General features: G+C 38.8%; 2 protein-coding genes across 3 annotated transcripts in view; one reads left to right on the top strand and one right to left on the bottom strand.

Annotated features, from left to right (window-relative positions):
- tsc1b (TSC complex subunit 1b) overlaps window positions 1–13,427 on the bottom strand; it is a 34,749-nt gene extending 21,322 nt beyond the window's left edge. For both annotated transcript variants that reach the window (XM_057819377.1, XM_057819378.1), the window contains exon 1: window positions 13,274–13,427. The gene's annotated coding sequence lies outside the window, so the exon portion shown is untranslated. The remainder of the gene's footprint in view (window positions 1–13,273) is intronic.
- Window positions 13,428–17,127: 3,700 nt separating this feature from the next.
- gfi1b (growth factor independent 1B transcription repressor) lies at window positions 17,128–22,167 on the top strand. Its single transcript, XM_057819353.1, has 7 exons — window positions 17,128–17,264; window positions 17,550–17,632; window positions 17,812–17,985; window positions 18,065–18,285; window positions 18,582–18,719; window positions 19,045–19,210; window positions 19,587–22,167. The coding sequence occupies exons 2-7, from the start codon at window positions 17,557–17,559 to the stop codon at window positions 19,763–19,765; spliced, it is 954 nt and encodes a 317-aa protein (XP_057675336.1). The 5' UTR covers window positions 17,128–17,264; window positions 17,550–17,556; the 3' UTR covers window positions 19,766–22,167.
- Window positions 22,168–27,335: the final 5,168 nt, after the last annotated feature.

The raw sequence follows: 27,335 nt of genomic DNA, 5'->3' as shown, positions 1-27,335 counted from the left end.
ATGGAGCAGTGCGCCGGAAGACAGTGGAGCAAGGAGGCAGGGTGACCGGTTGTTTGCTCCAGAGCTCACGCAGCCAGTTAGCAATATGAATGGCGAGATTTATGAGACCGTCCAGAGAAGCGGGTTTATTTTGAGTTGCCAATTTATCTTTAAAGGACTCATTAAGAGAAGGGGTGAACAAGCGCAGCACCCCACAAGCAACCAATGAGGTAAGCGATCTTCGTTCTATCGCCGTGGTATGTGGATGGCTGTTGCTCAAACACAAGGCTACATTGCAAAAGAAAGGCAGGACAAGTTGCCATCGTAAGGCGCCGGTACGGGAAAGTGAGGCTCTTGGAAGCCGAACATGCCGGGTTTGTAATGCTCACATAGCAAGGGAGTGACGGGGCCGTTTGTGCCTAGGAAGGAGTGAGTTGCGCCTTGAGGGATTGGAGTGCTTGAGAAATGTCAGTTACCTTGTTGAAGAGAACTGCTATGGCTTGGTGGTGGTCTCGGAGGAAAGCAGGCGGTTTCAGTGAACCGGTGGTGTTGTCTGCAGGATCCATGATGAAACTGTTATGGTTTGGGGAACTGAGGGAATCCAAAGGCAGACAACGGTACGACAGACTGTGATCAACAAACGTTTAATTGTTGCAAGAATATAGCCTGGGGCATTCAGACCGGCGAGAGGCAGACAAGGCTCACGGAAGACACAACCTCAAGGATCCTACGGGAGGAGTGCAGAGACAGGTCCTGGGATGAGAGTAAAAATCATGAGCCGAGAATTGTAGAAAAAATGCAAACAAGGCGTGATGCAGCTGACAGCGGAACTCGACAAGTTGTTCTGGCAACGAGGTGAGGCATCCACGGCTTTTAAAGGTGGCTGGTGGCGAGACAACCTGCACCTGTGGCAGTTCCACCTGTCTGACGTCCAACCTGTAATCGGATAAAACACGCAAACCTGCCCGAGGTTGGCCAAGGTCAGGGGGAAGGTGCAGAAGCCCTAACACATGTGTGCTTCTTTACACAGGCATGAGATTGGGTCCGGGGTTAAAAAGGTGAGAAGGGTGTGGAGGAAATATGTTCCAGTACACTGTATTGTACACCCCAACAAAATATTGAGCTCTGTCGACCCACACTGTGTTTCAGCAGGGCCATGCAGAGACCGGTGGAGGGGTGGGTGCTCGTAGATCAAAAGGGGCACATGAACAAGTATTTAATACACCTTAAAACAACATAAATTTTAACCAGCTTTAGATAATAATTGGCTGCGACTGTGACATACTTTAATTGGGAGGGGGCAACAGTGAATAGAAATCAAAACTGTCATCAACACTTTCTGGCTGTGACTCAGTCAGTCTGCCTCTTTTCTTCCTTCAACCTCTGTATCAAAACTTCCTTCCTCAACTTGTTCATCTGAGAAAAAACCACATCAAATGGTCACTGAGCCACCAACAGCACAGTTTTCTTAAAACTATTATTTCATTATTATCCATACTTAACAACTCTAGCACCTAATGATTAATAAAGCAATGACATAAAAATCTTATAGAAAAATAACATTGTAATTGTGTTTATAATTGGATTTAATACCCGACTATCCTTGCAAACTTGTTCTTACCAGGTCTGCTATTCACCCAGCTGATGAGGTATCCACTGCCTTTAGCAGCCTCATCTAACTCCTTTTTTTATCCCTCAATCTCCCTTCCCTACGACGCATGTCTATGTAATGAAATATAAATATTTAAAAAAACAAACAGACTCCCCGGTAGCTTTTAGTTTTAAAGCTTTTTTAATTTCTTTCTCACTCAATAACGATGGAGTTAGATTTGTTTTTATTATTCAATCAAAAAACAAAGTTACTTCTATCAAAAACAAAGTTGCTTCAATCAAAATACAGTATATACTTTTAATCTCAAAAAGTAGCTTCAATAAAAGAAAAAAAATGTTTTTGATTGCAATAATAAATTTGAGACAAAAAAAAAGCATTTGAGAACTATTTTTCTTGATTGAAACAAATTTTTCCATTTAAGTAATGTTTTGCGTTTGGGCCACATTTTGGCTAGGACATTTGTGTCTTTATTATTCAATCAAATAAGTTGCTTCAAACAAAAAAATATATATAAAAAGAAAAACTTTGCACTAGGCATGTGCCGGTATGAGATTTTCACGGTACGATAACCGTGAGCAAAAATACCGCGGTTTCACGGTATCACGGTATTGCAATTATAGCTCCAAAATTTTGAGATGTATGGGTTTAAAAAAAAAAAAAAAATCCGTTGAACAGGATTTTTTCAAAACATATTTGCAAATTGGAACATGAATATAATGTGAAAATAAATAAATTAACAAAAAATAACAAATATTATATAAAATTAAAATAAATAGAACCTAGACTATACCCACAGCCACAGCTCAAGTTGCTCAATATTAGAGTAAGAACAAAATAATTGCTATAAAAAGTAAAAACACTTCTAAATAAAATTAAAAATATATACTGTGTGACTTTTTTTTGAGGGGGGAAGCTCAAGTGAAGTTTCTCCATTTTCAGCCACTGTGTCAACTCTAGTCTACATGATGCCATGCCTTTGTGTTAAAAAGAACAAAGAATTCATAAGTTAATAAGTTAGTTAAAAATGTATAAGTTAGTTTTATAAATTAGTTAAAATGTAAATATTGTTGAGGAAAGGTTTCATCAAACAAAAACAAAAACAAAAAAAAAGTGAGGAGTGAGACCTCCTCTCCCAATTAGCGATCTTTGACCCGATTCTTTTTCTTTCCCCCCTTCATTCAAGCTTTTCTCTCACTCAGCGGCTGTGAGACGTAAAAGAAGCTGCCCCCCCCCTCCTCCCAAAAAGAATTTCTCCTCGGATCTACGCAATTCACGTAGGTCGCCCTTTTTGACTTCAAAACGGCGAATTTCGCCGAAAGGTGAGAGATTTTCATGCCTGTTTACATAAGTTTGTTTACATGCGTCATTACCATTCAGTAAGACTAGTTCTTTTTCATGCATCAACAACATTCAGGCACAGTAGTTTTTTTACTGCAAAGCTCATTTTGTAATATGTATGTTAATGCATTAATGTAAAACAATGTGTAAGCACAGTTGTAAGTGCAACTAAAATATAAATAACTCTTAAATACAAAGACTAATGGTCAAATGCTGAAGACATTAAAAGCAGCAGTGGAGTAGATACATAGATCTGAAGCGTACTGTTTATTGGTACATAAAGAAGCGGGACTAGAACTGTTACCTATAAGCCCTTACACAATTTGACTGGAGTGAAACAGCTCCATTAATGTTACCTGCATAATGCACAAAAAAGCTGAAAATCAACACTGTAACTTAAACTGCAACGCACTGCTTCGAGAAATGAAACTAAATGAGGCACATTAATACATAGCACATTACAGCAACTTCAGTAAAACCGTGTCATGTTAGATGGACTGATCCTCCAGCTTTTTGCTTTCTGTCGTCTTCCAGCATTAAACCTGGGTGATGGCCCTTCAGGTGATCGTTCATCGCTGATGTGCTGCTGTGGGATGCCAACTTGGCTTTTACAAAGACTAGAGACGACTGCCTTGTTTTTTTGTCTAAGAAATATGTCCGTACTTTGGACCTTCTTGACCGCTTTTTGGCTGCTTCATGGTGCCTCTGTCCTTTTCCACAGCCGAAATGCAGGGATTCCGAGCCTCTGCCATTTCAGCTGTGCGTACTTGTTTACAACTGATGGTATGCATGTGTCAATGTATTTATGTCATCGACATTCGACAGTATGTTGTACTGGCTGACATATTTATTTATTTATTTTGACTATGTCAACTACTCGGGACAGCTCTGTAGTGTAGTAAAAACAGTTCATATAGATCACCAACCACCGGGCCGGGGAGCGGTACCGGTCCATGGTGCAGTTGCTACAAGGCCGCAGAAAAATAATAATTTATTAACGACCGCAATCTGGCCTGTGCCTCTTGACATATGACTAATTCGAGTAGAGATTTGTGTCCGTCGTCCTCCAGTGGTTGGTCGCCATTACTGGGATGTTTGCACACCTATAGCACCTCAGTGTCAGTCAATGTAAACACCAATGTTAGCTGCTGTTGACTGTGTGCTGCGGGCGGCAGAAATGGTGGACAGCGTACTTCCGGTCATTTTGCTCGGATTCGTCAATAGATATGATAAAACTGGATAGGAAGTCGTCATTGTAATCCATTAGGGCTAGCATCTATTATCTATTTTTTATACTATGTGCGTTTGTCCTCGATAATGATAGGCACATCAGATTTGTTCCTAGATATAATAAGCCCTCACGTTAGCGAAGATGACTGAAAAATATGTCTTTGGACAGCTTTTTACGAGGGAAAAAATGGTGTTATACTTGTATAGCGCTTTTCCACCTTTCAAGTCGCTCTGAGCGCTTTACACTACATCGCCATCCACCTACTGGTGACGCAGCACCAGGAGCACTGTGAGGTTCAGTATCTTGCTCAAGGATACTTAGGACAGTTCATCAGGGCAGAGAATCGAACCCACAACCTCTGAGTTGGGGGACAACTACTCTACCACTGAGCCACACCATCCCCGAATGCACTGAAAGCAACATACCACGTGGCAAACCATATTGCTATAGCCAAGAAACCTTTCACGATTGGAGAAGAACTCATCGCGCCTGCAATCAAGGATTTTTGCAGTCAAGTTCAGCATATGGTAAGTACTATACTTATGTTCCAATTTGCTAATATGTTTTGAAAATAAAAATCCAGGTATCTCAAAGTAACACATTTTAGAGGTATAATTGCAATACCATGGTACCGTGAAACCGTTATATTTTGGTTTAAGGTTATCATACCGTCAGAATCTCATACCGGCACATGCCTAGTTATGGGTTGGTCATTAAAGGAAGGAATTGCCCGTCATGCTTACTTTGAAACATGTGAATGAACAACCAGCAGGGAGAGTTCAGTACAACCAACAAGAGATGCCCTTGCTGTGATCTCGAACAGCCTAGGAATGCTCAGAATACACAACGGTCCTTTATACAGCACCAGGGCTTCCAAATTACATTTGGGTGGGTGTGAGCTGTTTGTAACAACTGCCTTTGCTCCTGCACTAACATAACATCTCACAAGGCTACAGTTTTGTTTTTTTCCTAATACAGTGGTACCTCTACATAGGAAGTTAATTAGTTCCAGGACCTTGTTTGCAAGTCAAAATGGTCGTATGTTGAGCAGGATTTACCCATAAGAATACATTATAATTCCATTAATTCGTTCCACAGCCCGAAAACCTACACTAAATTCTCAATAACTACTGATGTTACTATTGCAAATATCAATTACAAAGAGCAAAACAAATACATGACAATAACCTGACAAAGCTGGCGATTTCTTTGGCGATGTTACCACAATAACAATTGCCACCTTAACTTATAAAGACTAGCGAACAGAGGAGGACCGTCATAGACAGTCTGCAGCTGTATTGTTGAGCGAGCGATATCACGGATGCGCACCCCACGCGCATATTTTTTTATCATATCTATCTTCATGTCAATTGTAACGGTAAGCAAGCATCATCTTTTTTCTTTTTTTTTTTCACCACCTGCACTAACATGGTTGGAACCCATGTTGATTTTTCTCAAGAAAATCTGCCATGAGTCCGTCTTCCGGGAAAACAAGGAAACTGTGGTGCTGTCATAGATCATCGTATTTAGAGCATGTCGTCGGATGTAGGAACAAATGTTGAGACAAATTTTAAGTCGGATGTCGAAAAGATCGTCTGTCGAAGCGAACGTATGTCGAGGTACTCCTGAAGATGGTTCTCACGTAAATTGTCTTGAATATTGTGTCCAAGTAATATTAATGCTTAAAACTGTACCCAAAAATATTTTTGTGCCATGAGAATTTTGATTGTACTTGTTGTAACTCCCAAGTTTGTGATAATTTTATTATTATTATTATTATTGGTAAATCCTGATGATCTAAACCTCAAATTGGTTGCACAAAAGCAGCATGATTCCATTCACATCAGATTCTGGACAAGTATCCGTGGCGACTGAGCCCCAAGCTAGCTTGCTCTACAGCATGTTTAATCCACAGATAAAATTTATTCTGTGCCTCTATTGGGTAGCCTTGCTGTCAGTCATCTTCTTCACCTCCATTTTCTTCTTCTACTACTCAATTCTTACAGGCTAAACTCATGCATAGCGCTATGCTGCCTAATTTTGTTGTATTGTTTGATGAAGAGGAGAAAAATTAAAATTCACTTAAGGTGATATCAGGATAAATTTAAATTCCCTTTATTGAGAAGTATATTCCTTTATCTAAAAGCGCTTATAAACAGAATTCCTCTGTCAGCAGAATATAGCACACATTGTCATTACAGGTAATTCCCTGGTAACGAATGAGTTCCGTTTCTTCACTGGCAACTAGGCATGTGCCAGTATGAGATTTTGACGGTATGATAACCGTGAGCAAAAATACCATGGTTTCACGCAATTATAGCTCCAAAATGTGTTATTTTGAGATGTATTGGTTAAACAAAAAAATAAAACCTTTTTTCCATTGAACAGGATTTTTTTTTTCAGAACATATTTGCAAATTGGAACATGAATATAATGTTAAAATATATTAAATTAACACAAAATAACAAATATTTTAAATAAAACTAAAATAAATAGAACTTATAGACTACACCCACAGCCACAGCTCAAGTTGCTCAAGATTATAGCAAAAACAAAATAATTGCTATAAAAAAGTAAAACCACTTCTAAATAATATATAGATACACTCACCGGCCACTTTATTAGGTACACCATGCTAGTAACGGGTTGGACCCCCTTTTGCCTTCAGAACTGCCTCAATTCTTCGTGGCATAGATGATTCAACAAGGTGCTGGAAGCATTCCTCAGAGAGTTTGGTCCATATTGACATGATGGCATCACACAGTTGGTGCAGATTTGTCGGCTGCACATCCATGATGTGAATCTCCTGTTCCACCACATCCCAAAGATGCTCTATTGGATTGAGATCTGGTGACTGTGGAGGCCATTTGAGTACAGTGAACTCATTGACATGTTCAAAAAACCAGTCTGAGATGATTCCAGCTTTAGGACATGGCACATTATCCTGCTGAAAGTAGCCATCAGAAGTTGGGTACATTGTGGTCATAAAGGGATGGACATGGTCAGCAACAATACTCAGGTAGGCTGTGGCGTTCCAACGATGCTCAATTGGTACCAAGGGGCCCAAAGAGTGCCAAGAAAATATTCCCCACACCATTACACCACCACCACAGCCTGAACCGTTGATACAAGGCAGGATGGATCCATGCTTTCATGTTGTTGACGCCTAATTCTGACCCTACCATCCAAATGTCGCAGCAGAAATCGAGACTCATCAGACCAGGCAACGTTTTTCCAATCTTCTATTGTCCAATTTCGATGAGCTTGTGCAAATTGTAGCCTCAGTTTCCTGTTCTTACCTGAAAGGAGTGGCACCCGGCGTGGTCCTCTGCTACTGTAGCCCATCTGCCTCAAAGTTCGACATACTGTGCGTTCAGAGATGCTCTTCTGCCTACCTTGGTTGTAACGGGTGGTTATTTGAGTCACTGTTGCCTTTCTATCAGCTCGAACCAGTCTGCCCATTCTCCTCTGACCTCTGGCATCAACAAGGCATTTCCGCCCACAGAATTGCCGCTCACTGGATATTTTTTCTTTTTCGGACCATTCTCTGTAAACTCTAGAGATGGTTGTGCAGGAAAATCCCAGTAGATCAGCAGTTTCTGAAATACTAAGACCAGCCCTTCTGGCACCAACAACCATGCCACGTTCAAAGTCATTCAAATCACCTTTTTACCCCATACTGATGCTCGGTTTGAACTGCAAGAGATTGTCTTAAACCATGTCTATGACAAAATGCACTGAGTTGCCGCCATGTGATTGGCTGATTAGAAATTAAGTGTTGGCAAGCAGTTGGACAGATGTACCTAACAAAGTGGCCGGTGAGTTTCGCCATTTTCAGCCACTGTGTCAACTCTAGTCATGCACATGATCACATGATGTCATGCCTTTGTGTTATAAAGAACATAAAGAATTAGTTAATTAGTTAAAAATGTATAAGTTAGTTAAAATGTAAATATCGTTGTGGAAAGGTTTCATCTAAAAAAAAAAAAAAAAAAAAAAAAAAAAACATTGGGAATGAGACCTCTTCTCATCTTTCTCAATTAGCGATCTTTGACGCTCTCCTTTTTTTCCCCTTCATTCAAGCTTGTTTCTCACCCAGCGGCTGTGAGACTTAAAACCTCGACGAAGTTGCTCTCCCAGCTAAGCCTAGCCTAACAAAGTTTGTAAGTTTTTAGTTAGTTTGTATATTAAAGTTGAAAGGAAAATGTGTGTTTTGTTTTTTGCGAACTTTTTCATGGTGCTACCCTGTTGAAGCCACTCATACGTGGAAAAATACAATCGTACAATGTTTTAAATGTATTCATTTTGTAGATTTCACTAACCACTATTTGAGAGCTCAATAAATTGAAGAAAAGTACGTATTGTGTTGGGAGTGTTTGGTTTTGGGTTCGTTGGCTGTTTAGCAGAATAGCGTCACTGACACACACAGCAGCAAACAGGGGAAGGGGTGAGCACTGCTGCGCCAAACCACTTCTGGCTGAATTTTTGGGACATGAAAAATAGCGAATACCGTACTGGAGTATGACGGAAAATTTAAGTGGTTTTGAAACCGCAACGTTTTCATACCACGGTAAACCGTGAAACCGGTAAAAGACACATGCCTACTGGCGAAGTAGTTCGAATTTTTGCGTAGGTCGGAATTAACCCCTCTACATACCCCTAAATACACCCTAAATTTCAAAACTATCCAAAATCATGCATTATGCGTTATATTAATAAAATAAATAAGATGCTGTACCTACCATCAATGCTGGTGGATGGTGAAAAAGGTACACTTAGTATGCCGGCTTGTTAACAATTGGAGAAACAAGAGTTTTTGTTTTACTGATGGCTACTGTAGTATTACTTTTAAATCATATACAAACCGTAGAACACTTTGGTTAGTGAACAAAGAGGTAAGTTGATGTGACTTATGGAGCTTATTTAGAGCTTGATTTCAGCAACTTAGGCTAGGTTCATACCGCTGGTCTTAATGCACAATTCCGATTTTTTTGTCATATTTGTTTTTTGGCATGCCCATTCAGACTTCCTTTGTCCATCGAGCCCGTTCAAGTATCACGCATGCTCACTAATTCGCAGTCCGAGACGCATTGAGCAAACTGACCCGCATGCGCAGGAGCATCAAAACAAATGACTACACATCACGCACACACACACATACTGACAGTTTGCGCCAACTCCCAGCCGTGTAAGCAATCTTAAAATATTGCTTATTTGGAGCAGGGTGAAAACCAAGCATTCTCAGGCTTATCCTCAACCCATTTTATTTTTTATGACTGTTTTCAAGCCCACTCCCCAAAAGCCCCATTCGAACTAGGCGCTAATGCACAGCTGCAACGCTACCGTAGCGACCCGTCTCTCTCGCTCTTTGCTGACGTATATGCTGCATGAATTCCAATTTGGGAGACTTGACAGTTCAGACCGCCGCCACATTCTGGAAAAATCTGGCCCAGTTGGGATTTAAATCACATACAAAAGTGACCATATCGGATTTGAAATGGTCCACTTCTATCAGACTTTTCCGGAAAAACACGAATAAAATCGTAAATAAATACCGGCAGTATGAACCTAGCCTTAGACGAGGTCGAGCTGCTTATGCCACACATTGCTTGCTGCATCGGACTCTACAACCTTAGTAGAAAATAGAACGCGACCTGATTGGGTGTGCGCTCACTGTAATTAATCTTATACAGTTAACCATTTTAATTAAACTTGTACAACTTGTCTTACAAACACAGATTAAGAACAAGATAAAAGTAACAGAGAATTAAGAAGAAGAGACTAAACAAAACTGAGCTGAGGATGAAGGTGGGTAAAACAAATTGAACAGATGTGTTTTAAATGTGGATTTTAAAAGAGAAGTTATATTGGGAAGTTCAGGTGGTAAGGAGCTCCAGAGTGACTAAACGCTCCGAAACCAAAAGTGGCGAGTCAGCATTAAGGGCAGTTTTTGATCCAACAGATCAAGCACCGACAGTTTAACCAATGAGGTTTGTGCAAGAAAACCAAAAAAAAAAAAAAAAAAGCAGCACCTGACTGCAATCAAATGATTACACTTGGAAGACACCAAATTGGCGAAAAGATGTCTTTTTTGGTAGAAATGAAGTTGTGCACCACCTGCAGCCCTATGTGGAATAGTTCGGAGACCCCTACTATAGACCGTGGAAATGTTAAATCAAATGGCAGTGACCCCAAAACACCAGGTTGCAAGTCATTAGCTACTATGTCACACACAAAATAATGTTTTTTTCCAACTAATCACAACAACATCCATCTCAATGCTGACTTTCAAGTATTTAATACTTTGTTTTGATTTGTTTCCATGCCAGTCCGTCAAAGTATCGCTTTAACAGAAACTGGGCTATGGTGCAAAAAAAGCTGAGGAAAGGCTTACAGTAGACATTTAATACTGCACTACAATATAGTATATCGTAATATCGCATTTTTCCCTGGGACAGGGCTCCTACTTGGAGCTACTAGGAGAACAGTGGCCACTAACTCAAAATTTTAGGGGCGCAAGCAGAAGATTCAGTGGCGCGCACTGTAAATCGACATGCAAAGTTTTCCTCTACTTCTCACTGTTTAACCGATAAATACTTTAATAATAAATGCAAAAAAAAACTACAAACTTCTGAATCTATATTTTATTCTCTATCAGTTTTTACATCAACCAGTATACTGCTTAGAAATTAGGTTAACATGGAAATTTTGTTCTATCAGTTGGCACTACAACCAATCAGCAACGGATTTATTGATCGACAAATCACCTGTGAGGACACAGGCTAACCTGGAAATTGACATCCACAGTTCCACACGCCACACTTTGTCAACATGGAGCGTATCATTATAGCAATGTGCGACCAGCACATACTTTATGATACCTCTCGGCATAATTTCTGGGAAATAAATAAAAAAGCAGCAGTATGGGAAGTTGTTGGCACTCAGAAAAGACCGGAAATTTTCAAATGCCCTCCAAATTCATAGCTAATCAGGCGGTGCGTGTCGCTGTAGCTTGCCGCTGCGGTTGCATCGCACCCATGTGTTCGCTTTCAGCTGAATGGCGATAACTTTCGCATTTCGCCATCGCTCATCGCCTCGCGTGTCGAGCCTCTGAGTCGCACTTATTCCCCCCATCTGCCTCCTTTGAAACAGTGCCAGCGGGTTTGTTAAGAAAGTAGTCACTTACTGTCCTTTTCGCCATTCTTTGCAAGTGCTGTCAAGTTTTCCCACTACCCAAATGACATTTTATAAAAAATAATAAATAAAAATAAATAAATAAAAGACTCGACATTTTTGATAGATGTGAATGTGAGCACAAACGTGAATCGTTTTTTATCCTCACTGAAATTCTTGCAGTTCACTTTAATTTTCAAACAAATGTAAAATTGGACCTGTGTGAAAAGGTATTTGTCCCCCTTGAAATAACTGTGACTAAAAGCATACATTGAAAAGCTCAATTTAGCAGCTTGTACATGTCCGGACTATTCTTAATAGGCTCTGGCGTTAAGCCTTTCTGACTGAGACCACCATGGGTCAAATTGTGGTAACCCCTCAATGGGCACTGCCCAACACATTCATGACATATGCCAAGATAATAATGTGCTTCAATGACTTTCTCAAAAACGTCTCTTTGAGTAGTTCTGACAGAATATTAATTGCCGACATTTTTTTGTTTCAGTTTTCATTTTTAATTTCTTCAGTAACATGTCTTGGCAATGCATTTTTTAAATAAGATACAATAATGTAGTGGCAGTTGTACTGTATTTATGGAATGACACAACAGAAGAATAAAGTTAAGTGATATTTGAAGTAAGCTACAGGAGTAGGGTTCAATGTCAACGAAAACATGAATCACCCAATCGAAATGAAATGGTAATGTGGTTTCTTGAATGGAATAATGCTGGACCATTATTTTTGAGTTGCTTGCCCTTATAGTCTCAAAAGCTAAATGCTTTTGGGAATACCTAAGGTGCCTAAACTTTTGCATCTATATTTTATACTTGGACAGGAGACCAATGGGAACATATAGCGGCATGCAAAAGTTTGTGTACTGTTTTTACCCAATCTATTTCACGTCACTGTACAGTATTCTTATCCTGGCTGGCATTCAAAGATTGATGGCAGGTGAACAGGGTGCAGTAGAAAGACTTGATCGATTTAAGTGGACAAAATCTAAATACAAAGGGGTAAAAAGCAAGACTCTGGAGTTGGTGATATACAGCGAAATGAAGTTTAGACTATAAACTCACTGAATATAACACATTTCATAATGGATTTCTATGCATGTTTTTTGTATGGCTCAAGGAAAGTTAACTGACAATTAAAAGTAGTAATAGACGGCAATTTTTAAACAAAATGAGAGCATTTCTTGAGTATCTAAAGTCACAATCAAATCTCAGCACTATTGTGAAAACATTTACTTTTGTACTTATACCATTTTGGTCAATGCTATTCACACCGCTGCATCTCTAATACAGACTGAGGATCAACTGTCAAGATAATTATGAGCAGACCTAAAACATCACAGTAATGACGCATGGCCATGCGTGCTATATCGGAGTGAGGTGCAGCAAACAAGCGGTTGAATGTACACGCCGGAAACCAATATAGACGCACATTTTAAGAGATATACATGTGGTTAGGCTAAACTGCGTTTTGCAAAAAAAATATGCCAAAGCATGTTTGACTAGGTGTTCAGAGTACTGACCACTGCCTGCTGCTGCTTGTCGTAAACAACTCGCAGAGAACAATGGCCAGGGTTGGGTTTACTTCATCCGATTATACAAATATGTAGCCACCAGGGCTCCGCAAAGCGAGCCTAGCTTCAAACCCGACACTACACGCTGGGAAAGTAACACGAAATATGTGAAGGGTCAACCACTGGTGAAATGCCATTACCACTGTTCTTTAAAAAAACAAGTCAGTCCCACCGCCAAGAGCTAACGTTAGCTGGCAGCAGCGACCCAGACTGAGTCCGAATTTAATCTGCCATGACAGACACTGTAACGCGACTGAAAGCGTGCCATAAAAACATCCGTTTATACCACAACACAAACGCGTTGAGATTCTTTGTATTGGCGTAAGCCTGAAGTAAAATATTTGCAGCTGTTTACCTGTTAGAGTAGCTTCACTCCACAGGGCGCCGCCATCTTGAACACCTCACAGCCCATCCCACCACTGTAGGCTTCCGCTGAAAGGCTGCATTGCAAATTAATCCCACAAATTAGCGCCCAGAAATCCCACCACCGAAACTACTTCTCTCATATACTGAAAGTTTCAGTTTAACAGGTGACAGTGAATAATATTCGTCGTGGTCCATTTTTTTTTCAATCTTTACTCAATATGAGTATTATTCCTCCTGCCAGGTCGCAAGTGTTTTTCCCATTTGCTCACTGGCGGATGTCTAAAGTTTGTGTGATGCGGTTTCGCGTGACCCACATGTTGACAGCGCACGCGCAGACACTTGATCATGTCTTTTGGAAATGAAGTGGCCACAATTTGTTTGGCAGTGAAATAATTTATGATATATAATTTTTGTAAAAATGATACCTATATAGTTGCAAATTTAAAAAAAAAATGTTAAGAAAATATAAATCGACATGTACTGTAGGCAACTTCTTTGTGAAAATAAACTTCTTACTTTTCTAACATTCGCTGTTGAGGACATGATGTAGAAAAGTCAAGTCATTTGAGGTCAGAACAAGATCTTAGTCATAAAAGCGGATAAAAACTGTGTCAATCGCGATGTTAAGCGCAGTAAATGAGTAAGCATTATGTTGACACCATTACTTTCAAAGAAGCAAGATGTTCTCCATCCGTGCAGTGATTTTAGATGTTGCCTGCTCCAAAAAGTTCCATTGTAAAAGCACTGTATCATGTAAAAAGACATGAACTTCTGAAGTTCAAAAATTCTATCATATTTCATCAGAATCAGTCCATCCTAATTCACCACAACAAATCTCTCAGTCCAGCTATATTCAGAAGCACAGTCAACAAAACTTAGTATGACTGTTCATCTTGCGGTCTGGTATTTGCATCAATGCAACAAATTTTTTGTTCTCCAATCTTGCACCCACCAGGAGTCACTATCTCCTCAGGAACCATCCAATGATTTTTATTGCATTTGGATTAACAATTGTAGTGGAAAGTATGCACAAATTTTGTCAGTGATAATTCGATGCCTGTCATGGTTTATAAATCATAGACGTCTCGGTTATAAAGATTATTTGTGTGTGGCCGTAATGCTGCAGCCGATGGGACAGGACTGTGCGCACAGCTCCGAGGAGGTGCACTAGTTTATCTAATTTGACAAAGTATTTAGACAAAAAAGTCAGATGTATTTATTCCGTATTCATTCATAAGCTATTTCTACAACTACTGCTTCTGTTTTTAAAGTGTCTCATCTTGGTTCACAATCATAATACCCCAGAAATCATAACTATTATGTGGCCTACGAAAAAATGAGTTTCACATCTCTGCTATAAATGATGGTGGGTAACTAAGACTAAGAAGATGGCAGCCACTGGATGGGTGCCACTGGGAACTAGGCACGTACTATAGCTGTCATGCACTGGATGGGCCCCACTGGGACACAACTTGGTGCATGTCGGCAGCTGGACATACACCGCTGGTTTGGAGTCGGATACGGCCGAAAGATTCACACCGCCAGAAAAAGGCTGGTTGGTGGTCGTTCGACAGGCACCAGCAGAATGAGGGCAACTTTTGGCCTCAGGCCCTGTGCTGTCGGAGATGGGTCGGGTGGCAGCCTCCTTTCTTGCAGGGTCCATTTTTCTGGTCAGATCATTCTGTTATGGGTTTGCACATTGTGCTCTGACATGTGGGAACTCAATTTAGAAATTTACAACTTCACAAGTATCTGAAAGATCATGCATAACAGCGTTATATGCTATCCAGCCTGGCTGGGACTCTGGTGAAAACAAATATATATGGCGGAAAACACAGGCAAGGCTGAAATTGCAGTTTCTGCTATTGCACCCCTCTTTAAAATAAACCGCTGTATTTTAAGCCAAAAGAAGTGTTGTGTTATATAGAACAATATGCCCCCGAACTATTTTTAATTTGTCCGTTTTAGCCTGGAAACCCCCGTTTAAAGACGTCGCGCAACCGCTTTTGTTTCAACCTAGCCATAAAACTAAGGTAATTATCTATATTTATTATTCAAAATGTCTCTCATTTTTAGCTTAGAATCATTAATTTATGTGTAATATTTCGTTTTAAAAAAAAGAGACTTTAAACTCGCATATTTTAAACTTTTAAACAAATTATGTCACAATGAAAAAAATGGCATCTGTAAAAAATTCATGGATATCTACCTCATAACTATCGCTTAATTGTTTTTTTTTTTTTTTTGTTACTGTCGCATTTTTTCCGATGTTAGATGATAAATAATCGATCCAAACAAAGAAAAATTGGGGGGGGGGATGTTTAGAAGGGTAAATATATGAAAAAGAACATCTCGACCACTCTTCCATGTCTGCGATTTCTGCATTGCGACCCTTGTTATACGACCACGTTTCCCACATAAAATCCCCCCAAAATCCAGCTGGTGCTATTCACATCTGTGTCTTGACACTCGATGATACATGCTACATGGAGTTTTTGGATTGAAACAAGGTAAGTACGGTTAGTAGGTTAGTAACATCTAATTAAAATCATGACGTCTTTAATTATGCTCTCGCGTGCTCTCACCTCCAGTTAGGGTTTTGCTGTTTAAATTTTTTTTTTTTCTAAAATTCCCTCCTGTTCAAAATTTTTCTACCCCCAGAAAATTGAGATGTTAAGCTTTCCAATGATGTAACACACATGCATATTGGACAGTTTTGAAATTTTTCCAAATTGCCGGTCTCAGAGCAGGAAAAGTCAACATATGAACTGAGACGGCATACCAGAGCAACAGACAAAATAACTTAATGTATTTATTATGCTTCTCCAAGTCAATTAATCTTATTTCTTTTACCAAACACTTTTAAATTTTCATTTAAAAAAATATGATGATGATGATGATGATGATGATGATGATGATGATGATGATGATGATGATGATGATGATGATGATGATGATGATGATGATGATGATGATGATTTATTCGTTGACCCCTCCAAGCCCAGCAAAATCGAGTTCCGTAGTAGCGGACTAAAATACATATTAACGACGTTCTCCACAAGATGTCGCCCTTTTACTTTCTCAGATGTCAGCCTCAAGCGCCAATATAGTTGCACGTTTCCTAAATAAGTATTGGATTTATTGTCACATATGAAAAGTTAGTACAGCCACCAAAAATGTTCATGTTATTATTTTTGTTAAAGGGAATGCTACATCTTAATTCCATCCTTGTTTATTGTATATTGGACACTGAACTACCCTGGCGTGCGAGGAAATCTGTCGCAATTGATTATTATTATTATATAGTGTTTACACCAGTAAATAGAGAATTTAAAAGTCAACACATTCTAACAGACTGGTTTGGTGTGTGTATCTTTGGAGGTGCTTCGGAGTGACCTTATCACCATTTACTGTAAATCACAAGTGCAAGACTCATGGAGAGTTGTGACGTTTTGTCAATCAAATATTGAATTAATAATAATAATATAAAGCAGTAGATTTTAATAATATTTTTTAAATTTCGTATGTATATGAGGTGTGTGCAATTTATTTGTGCTGTCAAAAAAAGACAGTCTACATCAATGAAATGTAAGTATATATTGACACAAACGCATCTACCATGACTCATTATATTGCCTCTGTATTAAACTTAGAAAGGTTTACACAACTTAAGTTTTTATTTAATATTTTCCCCTTCAGCTGTGTGTTTAGTGTAACTGTGCAAGCAGGAGGCCCCGTGTGTCATATACGCAAATTGCCTTTTGCAGGTCGGCTCTTCCATTGGTTGAAAGCAGAGTCAGAATCCCCGGCGAAATTATCTGATTGGAAATCAGGGAGGGCAGACAAAGAAAGAGCAACAAGTCGATGCTTTTACGTTGGTTTGCTTTTGGGACTTGAAGGAAAGGATTTCTTCTGAGAAACAGAGGTGAAGTCTGAATAAGGATTTTGTATTTTATATATTGGATCTTGTTGAGATAAAGGTGAGTTGCTTTTACAGCCAGAGAAGGTCAAACACTTCTAGTTCTAGTTTTATTTTATTTTTCTAAAATATGATATTTAAAGCTGTATTTTATTAAATGAATATAAATGCTATTAAATCATTATTTTTTTCTCAATATTTACATCGATTTATATAAATATTCTGCTAAAATCATTTGTGAAACTTTTTATAATTTTGTATTTTGACAATTTATGTGTTGAGAAATTTGAAACGAGCTTTCGACTGCTTTTTAACATTAAAGCAACACTTTAATTTGTGCTTTTAGAGTCACCATGCCCCGATCATTCCTGGTGAAAAACAAACGAAGCACATCTTTTAATATGCATAGATTGTATGAAGATGAGACAGGTAAGATCAATACATTAACTCTGTTTTAATAATTCCGCAATTCACGGACAAAGATTTCAAATCTTTCAATAATTACTCTGAAGTTAACACTTCTATTTTAATCTGTATTAATTTATTTTTTACTTATTACCGATATGGTCTGGAAGACTTAAGTCAACCAAATTCTTGTGGATTTGCAGGTGTCTCACCCCAGAGCACAGACTCTTCAGACAAGCCTCAATCTAGGAGCCTGAATCCACAAACAGACCACAGAGCAATAGAAAAAAAAGAGACAGAGTTGCAAAGTCCCCTGCCTGTACATGCTGAGCCTATCAGACCCCCAGTGATTCCCACAAAGTCGTACTTCCCTACAGGTGAGGAACGCATGAATTTGAAATCTTTTGTTTCACCCACCCTTGAACCTTTCTGACAGACTTTTTCTGTGCTTGTCAGATCCCCAGATGGTAGAATTCCCTCCTTACTATAAACCGACATATTCTTGGGATCAGGTTCCCTCTCCTTATCAGTTGGGTTTCAGCCCCACGGTACTGCAGCATGCCGCCAGTCTGTACAACACACACATCAGCCGCAGCCCGCAACACCAGCAGCCCCTGGACTGTAGTACACACTACTCTCCAAGCTCCAACACCTACCACTGTATCACTTGTGATAAGGTATGGTTTGTTATGTTAACAGGTTACAACAGTAAGAATGGCATAACTATTTGACAACTGTCTTTCATGTTGTGTGTTGGACAGCATTATTATCATGATTATTGTTATTATTTGGCAACCAGTTGGTCACATACTTTTCTTAGCTAGCTGAAAATTGATTGAATCTTCATTAAGAATGTACATGCAGTTGCAAACCCGTTAAAGATCATTCTATAAACATTTTCCGTTAAGACTTAAAACTTTATAGTAGTGTATGTGTACAGCATCCTGAATTGATCATATGAACTGTGCTTCAGGTGTTCTCAACATCTCACGGCCTGGAGGTTCATGTCAGGAGGTCCCACAGTGGAACGAGACCTTTTGGCTGTAGCATCTGTAGAAAAACCTTTGGCCACGCCGTCAGTCTCGAGCAACACATGAATGTACACTCTCAGGTACAATTCCTGAACTATTGCACAAAATTTTAAGACATGAACTATCACACACACATTATATTATATGGTACAGGATATGTCAGATCACAAATCTTTATAAGCGACTTACAACACTTGAAATAATTTCATTGCATGCTGGCACACCATAAAGATTGCATTAATTCAGTTGCTGGACAAATTAATGTGTTTTTTTCTTTTCCAGTTTTTCAATAAATGTTTCAAAATGTTTTGGGGGTTTTTGGCCAATGACATCTCACATTTATTTCATATTAAACAGTTACAACAAATGTGTGACATTGTAGGTTTTTTCCTTTTTTTTTCCCAGGAAAAAAGTTTCGAGTGTAAAATGTGCGGAAAGTCCTTCAAGCGCTCATCCACACTCTCCACACATCTCCTCATCCACTCTGACACGAGACCATACCCATGTCAGTTCTGTGGCAAGAGATTTCACCAGAAGTCTGACATGAAGAAACATACATATATTCACACAGGTATGACTTTGTTACATGGACACATGTGTACAGTATAATGCTATTAATTAATCATGCTGCTGTTATGATCGTACAATAATTTATCCAAGACTGATATAACAGATGAATCAAAAAAATATCTAAAAACAAAATATAGCTCTTCACAATAATTCTGGTTGAAAAAAAAAGCATACGTAGAAACTTTTATCTAGAGTGTACAGTCTGTTCCTTCCACCTTAGGTGTTGTGACAAAACCAGATTTTCCAGAGACAGAGTGATTTGTATAAAGCAGGCAGCATCTTAAAACAAATATTTAGAAAAGAATCAAAGATTTTATGGTGCCAGGTTTTTTTTTTTATTTCAGCAGTTCTTCTGTATGTTGAATCATCTTTTACAGGTGAGAAGCCCCATAAGTGCCAAGTGTGTGGCAAAGCATTCAGCCAGAGCTCCAACCTGATCACCCACAGTAGAAAACACACGGGGTTCAAACCATTTGGATGTGACATATGTTCCAAGGGCTTTCAACGCAAAGTGGACCTTCGCAGGCACCATGAAAGTCAGCACAGCATCAAGTGATGTGTCGAAGGCGACCAGTCCCACTACCTGTCCAGGTGCGGGCCTAAGCTATGAACTTTAAGGGTGCTCATCCCCACAAATCAGAACAGCACATTGCAATCTAATGGTAATCTTTACAATAAGCCTGAGTTAGTTTGTGTTAATTGCCGTAGTTTTTTAAGCTAATTTTAAAGGAATTATAACATCAGGCTTCAATAAAATACACCTGTTTTGGGCTGGACCCTTTAGTTGATGAAACCTGACTTGACATTGTATTTATTGAATTATTGCCTCAGCACGTTGTCTTTTCTAGTTCTCAATTTCACGCTCCAGTAGTTGAGTTTCTAATGAACTTCATATACAAAGTATTAACTTACTGACTGCGATTTTTGGTGACAGGCATCCATGATCAGTCATCGTCAATGGCAGCCAATTAATTGAGTAGATTATAATACATCAGAGTGCAAATTAGTCATGTATGTACATCCTTTCTTTTTTTAAATTAACTATAAACATCAAATGTATTTGATAACAGCAGTGTAAATGTTTGAGCTTTCTGACAGGTTGGTCACTTTTGGAGGGAAAGGCTACTGTTTACTTATCAAAAATACCTGAATCTGGCAACATTATTCATTTAACAAGCTAATTTATATTTAATAAATATACTTACCGTATTTTTCGGACTATAAGACGCACCTGAGTATAAGTCGTACCAGCCCAAAAATGCGCAATGAATAGGGAAAAGAAAACATATAAGTCGCACCGGAGTATAAGTTGCATTTTTGGGGGAAATTTACTTGATAAAATCCAACACATAGAACAGATATGTCATCTTGAAAGACAATTTAAAATAAAAATACAATAGAGAACAACATGCTGACTATGTGTACAGTATGATAATGTTACTTTATGCATGAACAACGAAATGTGAACATGGGCGGTATGTTAAAGTAACATAGCTATTGAGAGTTATTCAGATAACTATAGAATAAACAACATGCTAGCAAGTTTACCAAACCATCAGTGTCACTCCAAAACATCAAAATAACATGTGAAATGATATAATGATATGTTAAAAATTTCACACATAAGTCGCTCCAGAGTATAAGTCGCACTCCCAGCCAAACTATTAAAAAAACTGCGATTTATAGTCCGAAAAATACGTTATATAGATTTTTATATTGTTCTTATTTCACTTTGACGGAACGCTATATACCTAGCAAATACATATGAATGGAAATTTTGTGGGGAAAAAAAGTGAAATTATTTATTTTATAATCCAGTGTTTCAGCCTCCATTAAAAACCACATGCTAACCATAATTCAAATTGGTATCACCATCCTTTTATCTTTTTTTATTTTATCATTTTTTTAACCCAGCCATGACAGGGTGAATTGTAAATTGAAGGAGGTAAAATTTTCATTTTGATCATGGTAATATAATATACATGATCAAGATGATTTTCAAATAACTTGCTCCAAATAGTTTTTGTTTAGTATACAGAAACTGATGACAATATGGTGACAGGTAAAGCTCATATCCTATTTTTGGGAACTCGCTGACTGAGGAATATCAACTAGACCAGGGGTGCCCAAGTCCAGTCCTCAAGAGCGCCTATCCAGCTTGTTTTCCATTTCTCCCTCCTCCAACACACCTGACTCAAATAATCAGGATCATTATGAGGCTCCTGCAGAGCTTGCTGATGAGGTGATCATTTGATTCAGGTGTGTTCAAGGATGGAGACATGGAAAACAAGCTGGATAGGGGCTCTCGAGGACCGGATTTGGGCACCCCTGAACTAGACAATCACAATTGTGCTGCCAAATATCTTAAATCACATGCAGGCCTTTGAATTTAGGTCTATCAGAGATTAATCTAGAATTTCAAAATCCAAATAACACACTGTGTGTCATAAAATCTACCAACTCTTTGTTCAAATAGATGACGTTTGCTGCCAACGGAAAAGCAGCGCACAACTGTGTGAAACTGCTGCAGTCTATTCTGTGTTTGAATTAGATACAAACTGCCATGTTCAGTTTATAATGAAAATGCTTTTAACTTAAATTAAAAGCACATTTTATTTGTTTTATTATGCATTCTTAGAAGTCAATGTTTAGTTGTGATACTACAACTCCTACTTCTACATTTTCTAATGATAATAAATAGATAAATAAATATAATATGCATTCGAATTAGCGCTGCATTAAGTTAATGAATTATAAGTTATTTGCTTTCAAGATATGTGGACTTGGTGGGAGGTGTGTTGTTGTCTTTTGAGTCCCAGAATAATACCATTTATGTATATATATATTTTTTTTTGCTATCACATTTAAACTACATATGAATGTAATGTGAAAAATGGAAATTGTCTGAATGAAGTATTACATGATCTATGAAAATTAAGACCGAGCTGAAGCTGTGGTTGTTCTGTCCTCTTCCCTGCAAGGATAAGAGCATGTGTGCAGACTGTTAGTCTAGTAAAATGACTTGACTCTGTCAATAAAATTCTTCCAGCTCATTCTGTTTTTTTTTTTTTCTCAGTCTTTTTAGGTCACTCTATCACCCTAGAAAAGGTTCCCCTCCTTTAAATTGAAACTGAAAAAAGTGACACTTAATCATAAACTAAGTAATGACAGGTTTTTTAGTTTTGGATTGCATACTGAGAGGTATTTGACATTATTTTTGGTCACCATATTTAAGGGAGGATGGCAAAATATTAAAAACAATAACCGACCCTTGAAGGAAGAGCACTTGAAACGATTTAAAAAAAAGAAAAAAAGATCCATTGTAATGATATATCATTTTAAAATTAAAGTCAATTTAACAAAAGATGACGTTAAGAATTGCTGCCCGGTGGCTGAGGATTTAGCATGACCTCTTCACAATTCTGAGATCAATGGTTCAAATCCTGGGCCTTGGCCTTCCTGTGAGGAGTAATCATGTTCCTCCTCGGCCTGCATATGTTTACTGCAGATACTCCAGTGGCAACCCACATCCCGAAAACATGCATCGTAGGCTTCTTGAACACTCTAAATTGGTCCTCGGAAAGAGAGTGTGTGTGGAAGTTTTTTTGTCTCTTTGTGCCCTGCGATAGCCCTGCAACCAATTCAGGGTGCACCCTGCCAACTGTCCTTTAGCTGCGATAAGCTCCAGCACCCCAAACAGTGTTCTGCGGATAATTGCACGGAAGATAAACGAATTATGTTGCTGATGATCCTTCATTAAATGTTACATAAATAGCCAAGAATTGAAAAAATCAAAAAGCAACATATCCTCCAAAATTTGACAGCTACAACTGTAATCACAGCTGGAAATCAGAATTACACAAACCATCAGGTGAGGCTTTATTAAACTTTGGACACACGCACGCACATACACACAAATGCATACACATCCACATGCACGCACGTACGCACCCATACGATCACTGTTCCTGCTTGGTTTTAGGAGTTCACTGAGGTTACTGACTGGGATGTGGGGATTAACAAATAGGCTGTGAGGGATTGATTGCTTAGTCAACTGTCACCACACCCATCCAGCACATTGGATTTACTTTAACAAATAATCTTTAAGGAAAACTCACCACCTTCCTCAAACACCAAACCAGTTAGCACTTTAAGATGCTTCAGGCAAATCTGATCATCACCAGGGTTTATTTAATTTCAGAAACAGGATGAAGCACTTTTGCAAGATTGGAACAGTACATGCGATTAACCACCAGCTACTTTCATGCATGTTTTTTTTTTTTTTTTTTTTTTAATGCAAAAAACAAAAAGTAGAACAACAACCAAAAAGACTCGCAATGAACTGGTGCACACAGTTAGTAGTGTAATATGATTAGACTTGTAAATCATTGTTGATATATTTGATATAAATATGTATATTGCTGGTCCCATCCAATAAAAGAATATTATGTTGTTTAATTAAAATAGTGAAAGGGGGGGGGGGAGCATTTGATTTATAGTTCCTCAGAAATCAGTGTCTGCGTAGGCAACAGAGAAGATGTGAACGTTTACTGTCTCGCAAACAAATCTGAGGTCTTTATGCAAAACCTGTGGATATCACAGAGGAAACAAGACCCTCTGTGTCTGAGTAACAGTTACAGGCCTGCGGCGGCATCCTGGTTCGAGTGGGACTGAGCTAATCAAAATCCAACACATGTAAACCAACAGTAAAAAGAAGAAGAGGATCATTGTGGGTGTGGTGTGCAAACAGGACAGAGGTTGTGAATAGGGGAGGGGTTACGTATAGCCTCAGGAAAAACGGGAGAAAAAGGTAAAAGATGTGCAGCGTGCACTAGAAACATGAAGCTGGTTTAAAAGCCTTTTTACAAATATAATTGTGACTTTCTGCTGGATAAATCAGACTAACTTAGCCTAATTTAAAGTTGTTAATTTACATGTACACCCCTTTATATTTGCATATTTGCCCAGGTGTTGTAAAAGTTGCAAATATAGTGTACTTGATTTGCTTTCTAACTGTGCAGCTGCCTGTCACTGAAAGGTTCAGTTATAAAGCTGCAGAAAAGAGAAACATTTTCAAAGTTTCTATCAGTTTTTAAAACAGTTGTACTGTATAATTAAAAGTGTTAGCATTTTTAAATAAATCTGAAAGAAGTAAACAATTATTACAACAACAAGAGAAAGAAAGACACCATTTTTTTCTTGACACATAAAACACTTTGTAAAATTGGACCAGCTGTAAGTGTTCTAATGTCCCCCAAAAACAAAGGCAACAAGGCGTTGGAGCATAGATGCAGATTTGTCATGCAAATGTTTTCCATGCAAATGAACGGTGTCCGGTTTGTGAAACCACATGTCCCAAGGGGTGGCAAATTCATGGAATGCAGAGCAGGTAATTTGAGAGAAAGGTTATCATTCCAAAGATAGACTCATTAAATGACAGTTTAAAATGTTGCTAGATATCTGGATCTAAAATAGACTTTATGTTACTTCTACACATTTGGGGCCGGAGAGGAATTTCTAATTATCAGTCTTGTGAATACAAATAGAAATTGTCACCAGATTTCCTCCATATGACTAGACAAGGAAGTTGCTGTACGGACATGTCTGCTGTTGTTGCTGTGATACTGTTTGATTGCCAGTGTCACTGTGTTGTGGTCCAGCATGTCCACAGATAAGTGCAACAATGACAATGCTTATGGACACTGCTGCAGTGTCATTACAAGAGTGACGACACTGAAGGCAAGTTTCCTGTTTAGTCACCACAGAAGACGTTCAACATAACCGTGTAAAACCAGAAATTCATGTAAATATTTTGGGATAAAAATGAGCATTAATTATTGACGCATATTTACGAGAAAACTATTTCCCAGTAGTCTTCCAGGTTCCAAAGCATGACAATTGATATAACCATCATAATTACTGGCCTGATGTCCATTGATCTGTTTTCAAGATGGCTTTTCTTTGAAAGGGTCAAGTGATTATTTCTGTATATGTAAAATTAGTTACTTTTTTGTTAGGATCAATGAATGAATGTTTGTCATGAGAGTTTTTCCCCCTATGAAATTGACGTTTTGGTTCAATAAAGGTTTAGAAACACTGCAATATAGAAAGAGACCCAATTTGTCTGACTGATCTTACATGCCAAATATGGGCAGATTTACAACATTTTACTTTCCCAACTGTCGAACAGCCAGCTGCAGGTTCAGAGGCTGGCCTCGCAAAAGCTGAGACAAGCCATAGGGGAGTGTGCTAATTGCGAAGCAAGGGTTGGCAAAAGAAAAAAAAAAACATGAAATCTGAGTGCAACAGGCTTTTCCAGTGAAACCCCGACAGCAAAGAGTGCCTGATAATGCTATCATAGCCTCAACACATTTCAACGGTTAGACCAGGCCAGCTAAGAGGCAGGGAGGAGTGGACAAGGCTTTAGGTGAGATAGCACCAAAAGACGTAGGAGTGTCAAACATTTCCTTGTAAACTAAACTAAAAAAAGTCAACATGTCACCACAGCACACAACTGATTGTCAGTCAGTGCCTTTGGTCCCCTCTTGACCAATCATGCCCCCGTCCCTCAATTCAGGCACTTAATTGCAACATCTCTGTCTCTGAATCATGAAATATTTTGTATTAAAATAAAACTAAAGTGTCAAATTGTATCCCCCTATAACAACTGTAGTATATTATGACTTACAGTATTTACTCATGAAACTTTTTCTGAATATGCCATGATGATCATCACAAATATTACACTTAATGTATAATTGCTGCTGTGGTATATGTTACTCTAATTTAGTTTAGATTTATTGGATTTGACCATAACACTCAAATAGTTATAATTATGCTTAGACTTAGTACATTATGATTTCGGTCAGAAGGCTGTTGATGCTGAATCTATATCATGTTTATTCCACTCATAATAAAGTTAAAAAGTCACAAAAAATAGATGAAATATTTAGTCATTTTCTAAAGGGGTATGTTGAACAATTAAAAAATATATATACAGTGGGACAAATAAGTATTTAGTCAACCACTAATTGTGCAAGTTCTCCCACTTTAAAATATTAGAGAGGCCTGTAATTGTCAACATGGGTAAACCTCAACCATGAGAGACAGAATGTGGAAAAAAAAAACAGAAAATCACATTATTTGATTTTTTAAAGAATTTATTTGCAAATCATGGTGGAAAATAAGTATTTGATCAATGCCAAAAGTTCATCTCAATACTTTGTTATGTACCTTTTGTTGGCAATAACGGAGGCCAAACGTTTTCTGTAACTCTTCACAAGCTTTTCACACACTGTTGCTGGTATTTTGACCCATTCATCTATGCAGATCTCCTCTAGAGCAGTGATATTTTGGGGCTGTCGTTGGGCAACACGGACTTTCAACTCCCTCCACAGATTTTCTACGGGGTTGAGATCTGGAGACTGGCTAGTCCACTCCAAGACCTTGAAATGCTTCTTACAAAGCCTCTCCTTTGTTGCCCTGACTGTGTGTTTGGGATCATTGTCATGCTGAGAGACCCGGCCACGTCTCATCTTCAATGCCCTTGCTGATGGAAGGAGATTTTCACTCAAAATCTCTCGATATATGGCCCCATTCATTCTTTCCTTCACACAGATCAGTCGTCCTGGTCCCTTTGCAGAAAAACAGCCCCAAAGCATGATGTTTCCACCCCCATGCATCAAAGTGGGTATGGTGCAATTCAGGATTCTTTTTCCTCCAAACACGAGAACCTGTGTTTCTACCAAAAAGTTCTATTTTGGTTTCATCTGACCATAACACATTCTCCCAGTACTCTTCTGGATCATCCAAATGCTCTCTAGCGAACCGCAGAGCAGACGGGCCTGGACATGTACTTTCTTCAGCAGGGGGATACGTCTTGCAGCGCAGGATTTGAGTCCCTGGCGGCGCAGTGTGTTACTGATAGTAGCCTTTGTTACTGTGGTCCCAGCTCTCTGTAGGTCATTCACTAGGTCCCCTCGTGTGGTTCTGGGTTTTTTGCTCACTGTTCTTGTCACCATTTTGACGCCACGGGGTGTGGAGGGAGTTGAAAGTCCGTGTTGCCCAACGACAGCCCCAAAACATCACAGCTCTAGAGGAGATCTGCATGAAGGAATGGCCCAAAA

This window comes from Corythoichthys intestinalis, chromosome 17 (genome assembly GCF_030265065.1).
Source record: "Corythoichthys intestinalis isolate RoL2023-P3 chromosome 17, ASM3026506v1, whole genome shotgun sequence".
Lineage (NCBI taxonomy): Eukaryota > Metazoa > Chordata > Actinopteri > Syngnathiformes > Syngnathidae > Corythoichthys > Corythoichthys intestinalis.
The sequence above is the reverse complement of the archived record's forward strand: the minus strand, read 5'-3'. Positions and strand labels throughout refer to the sequence as shown.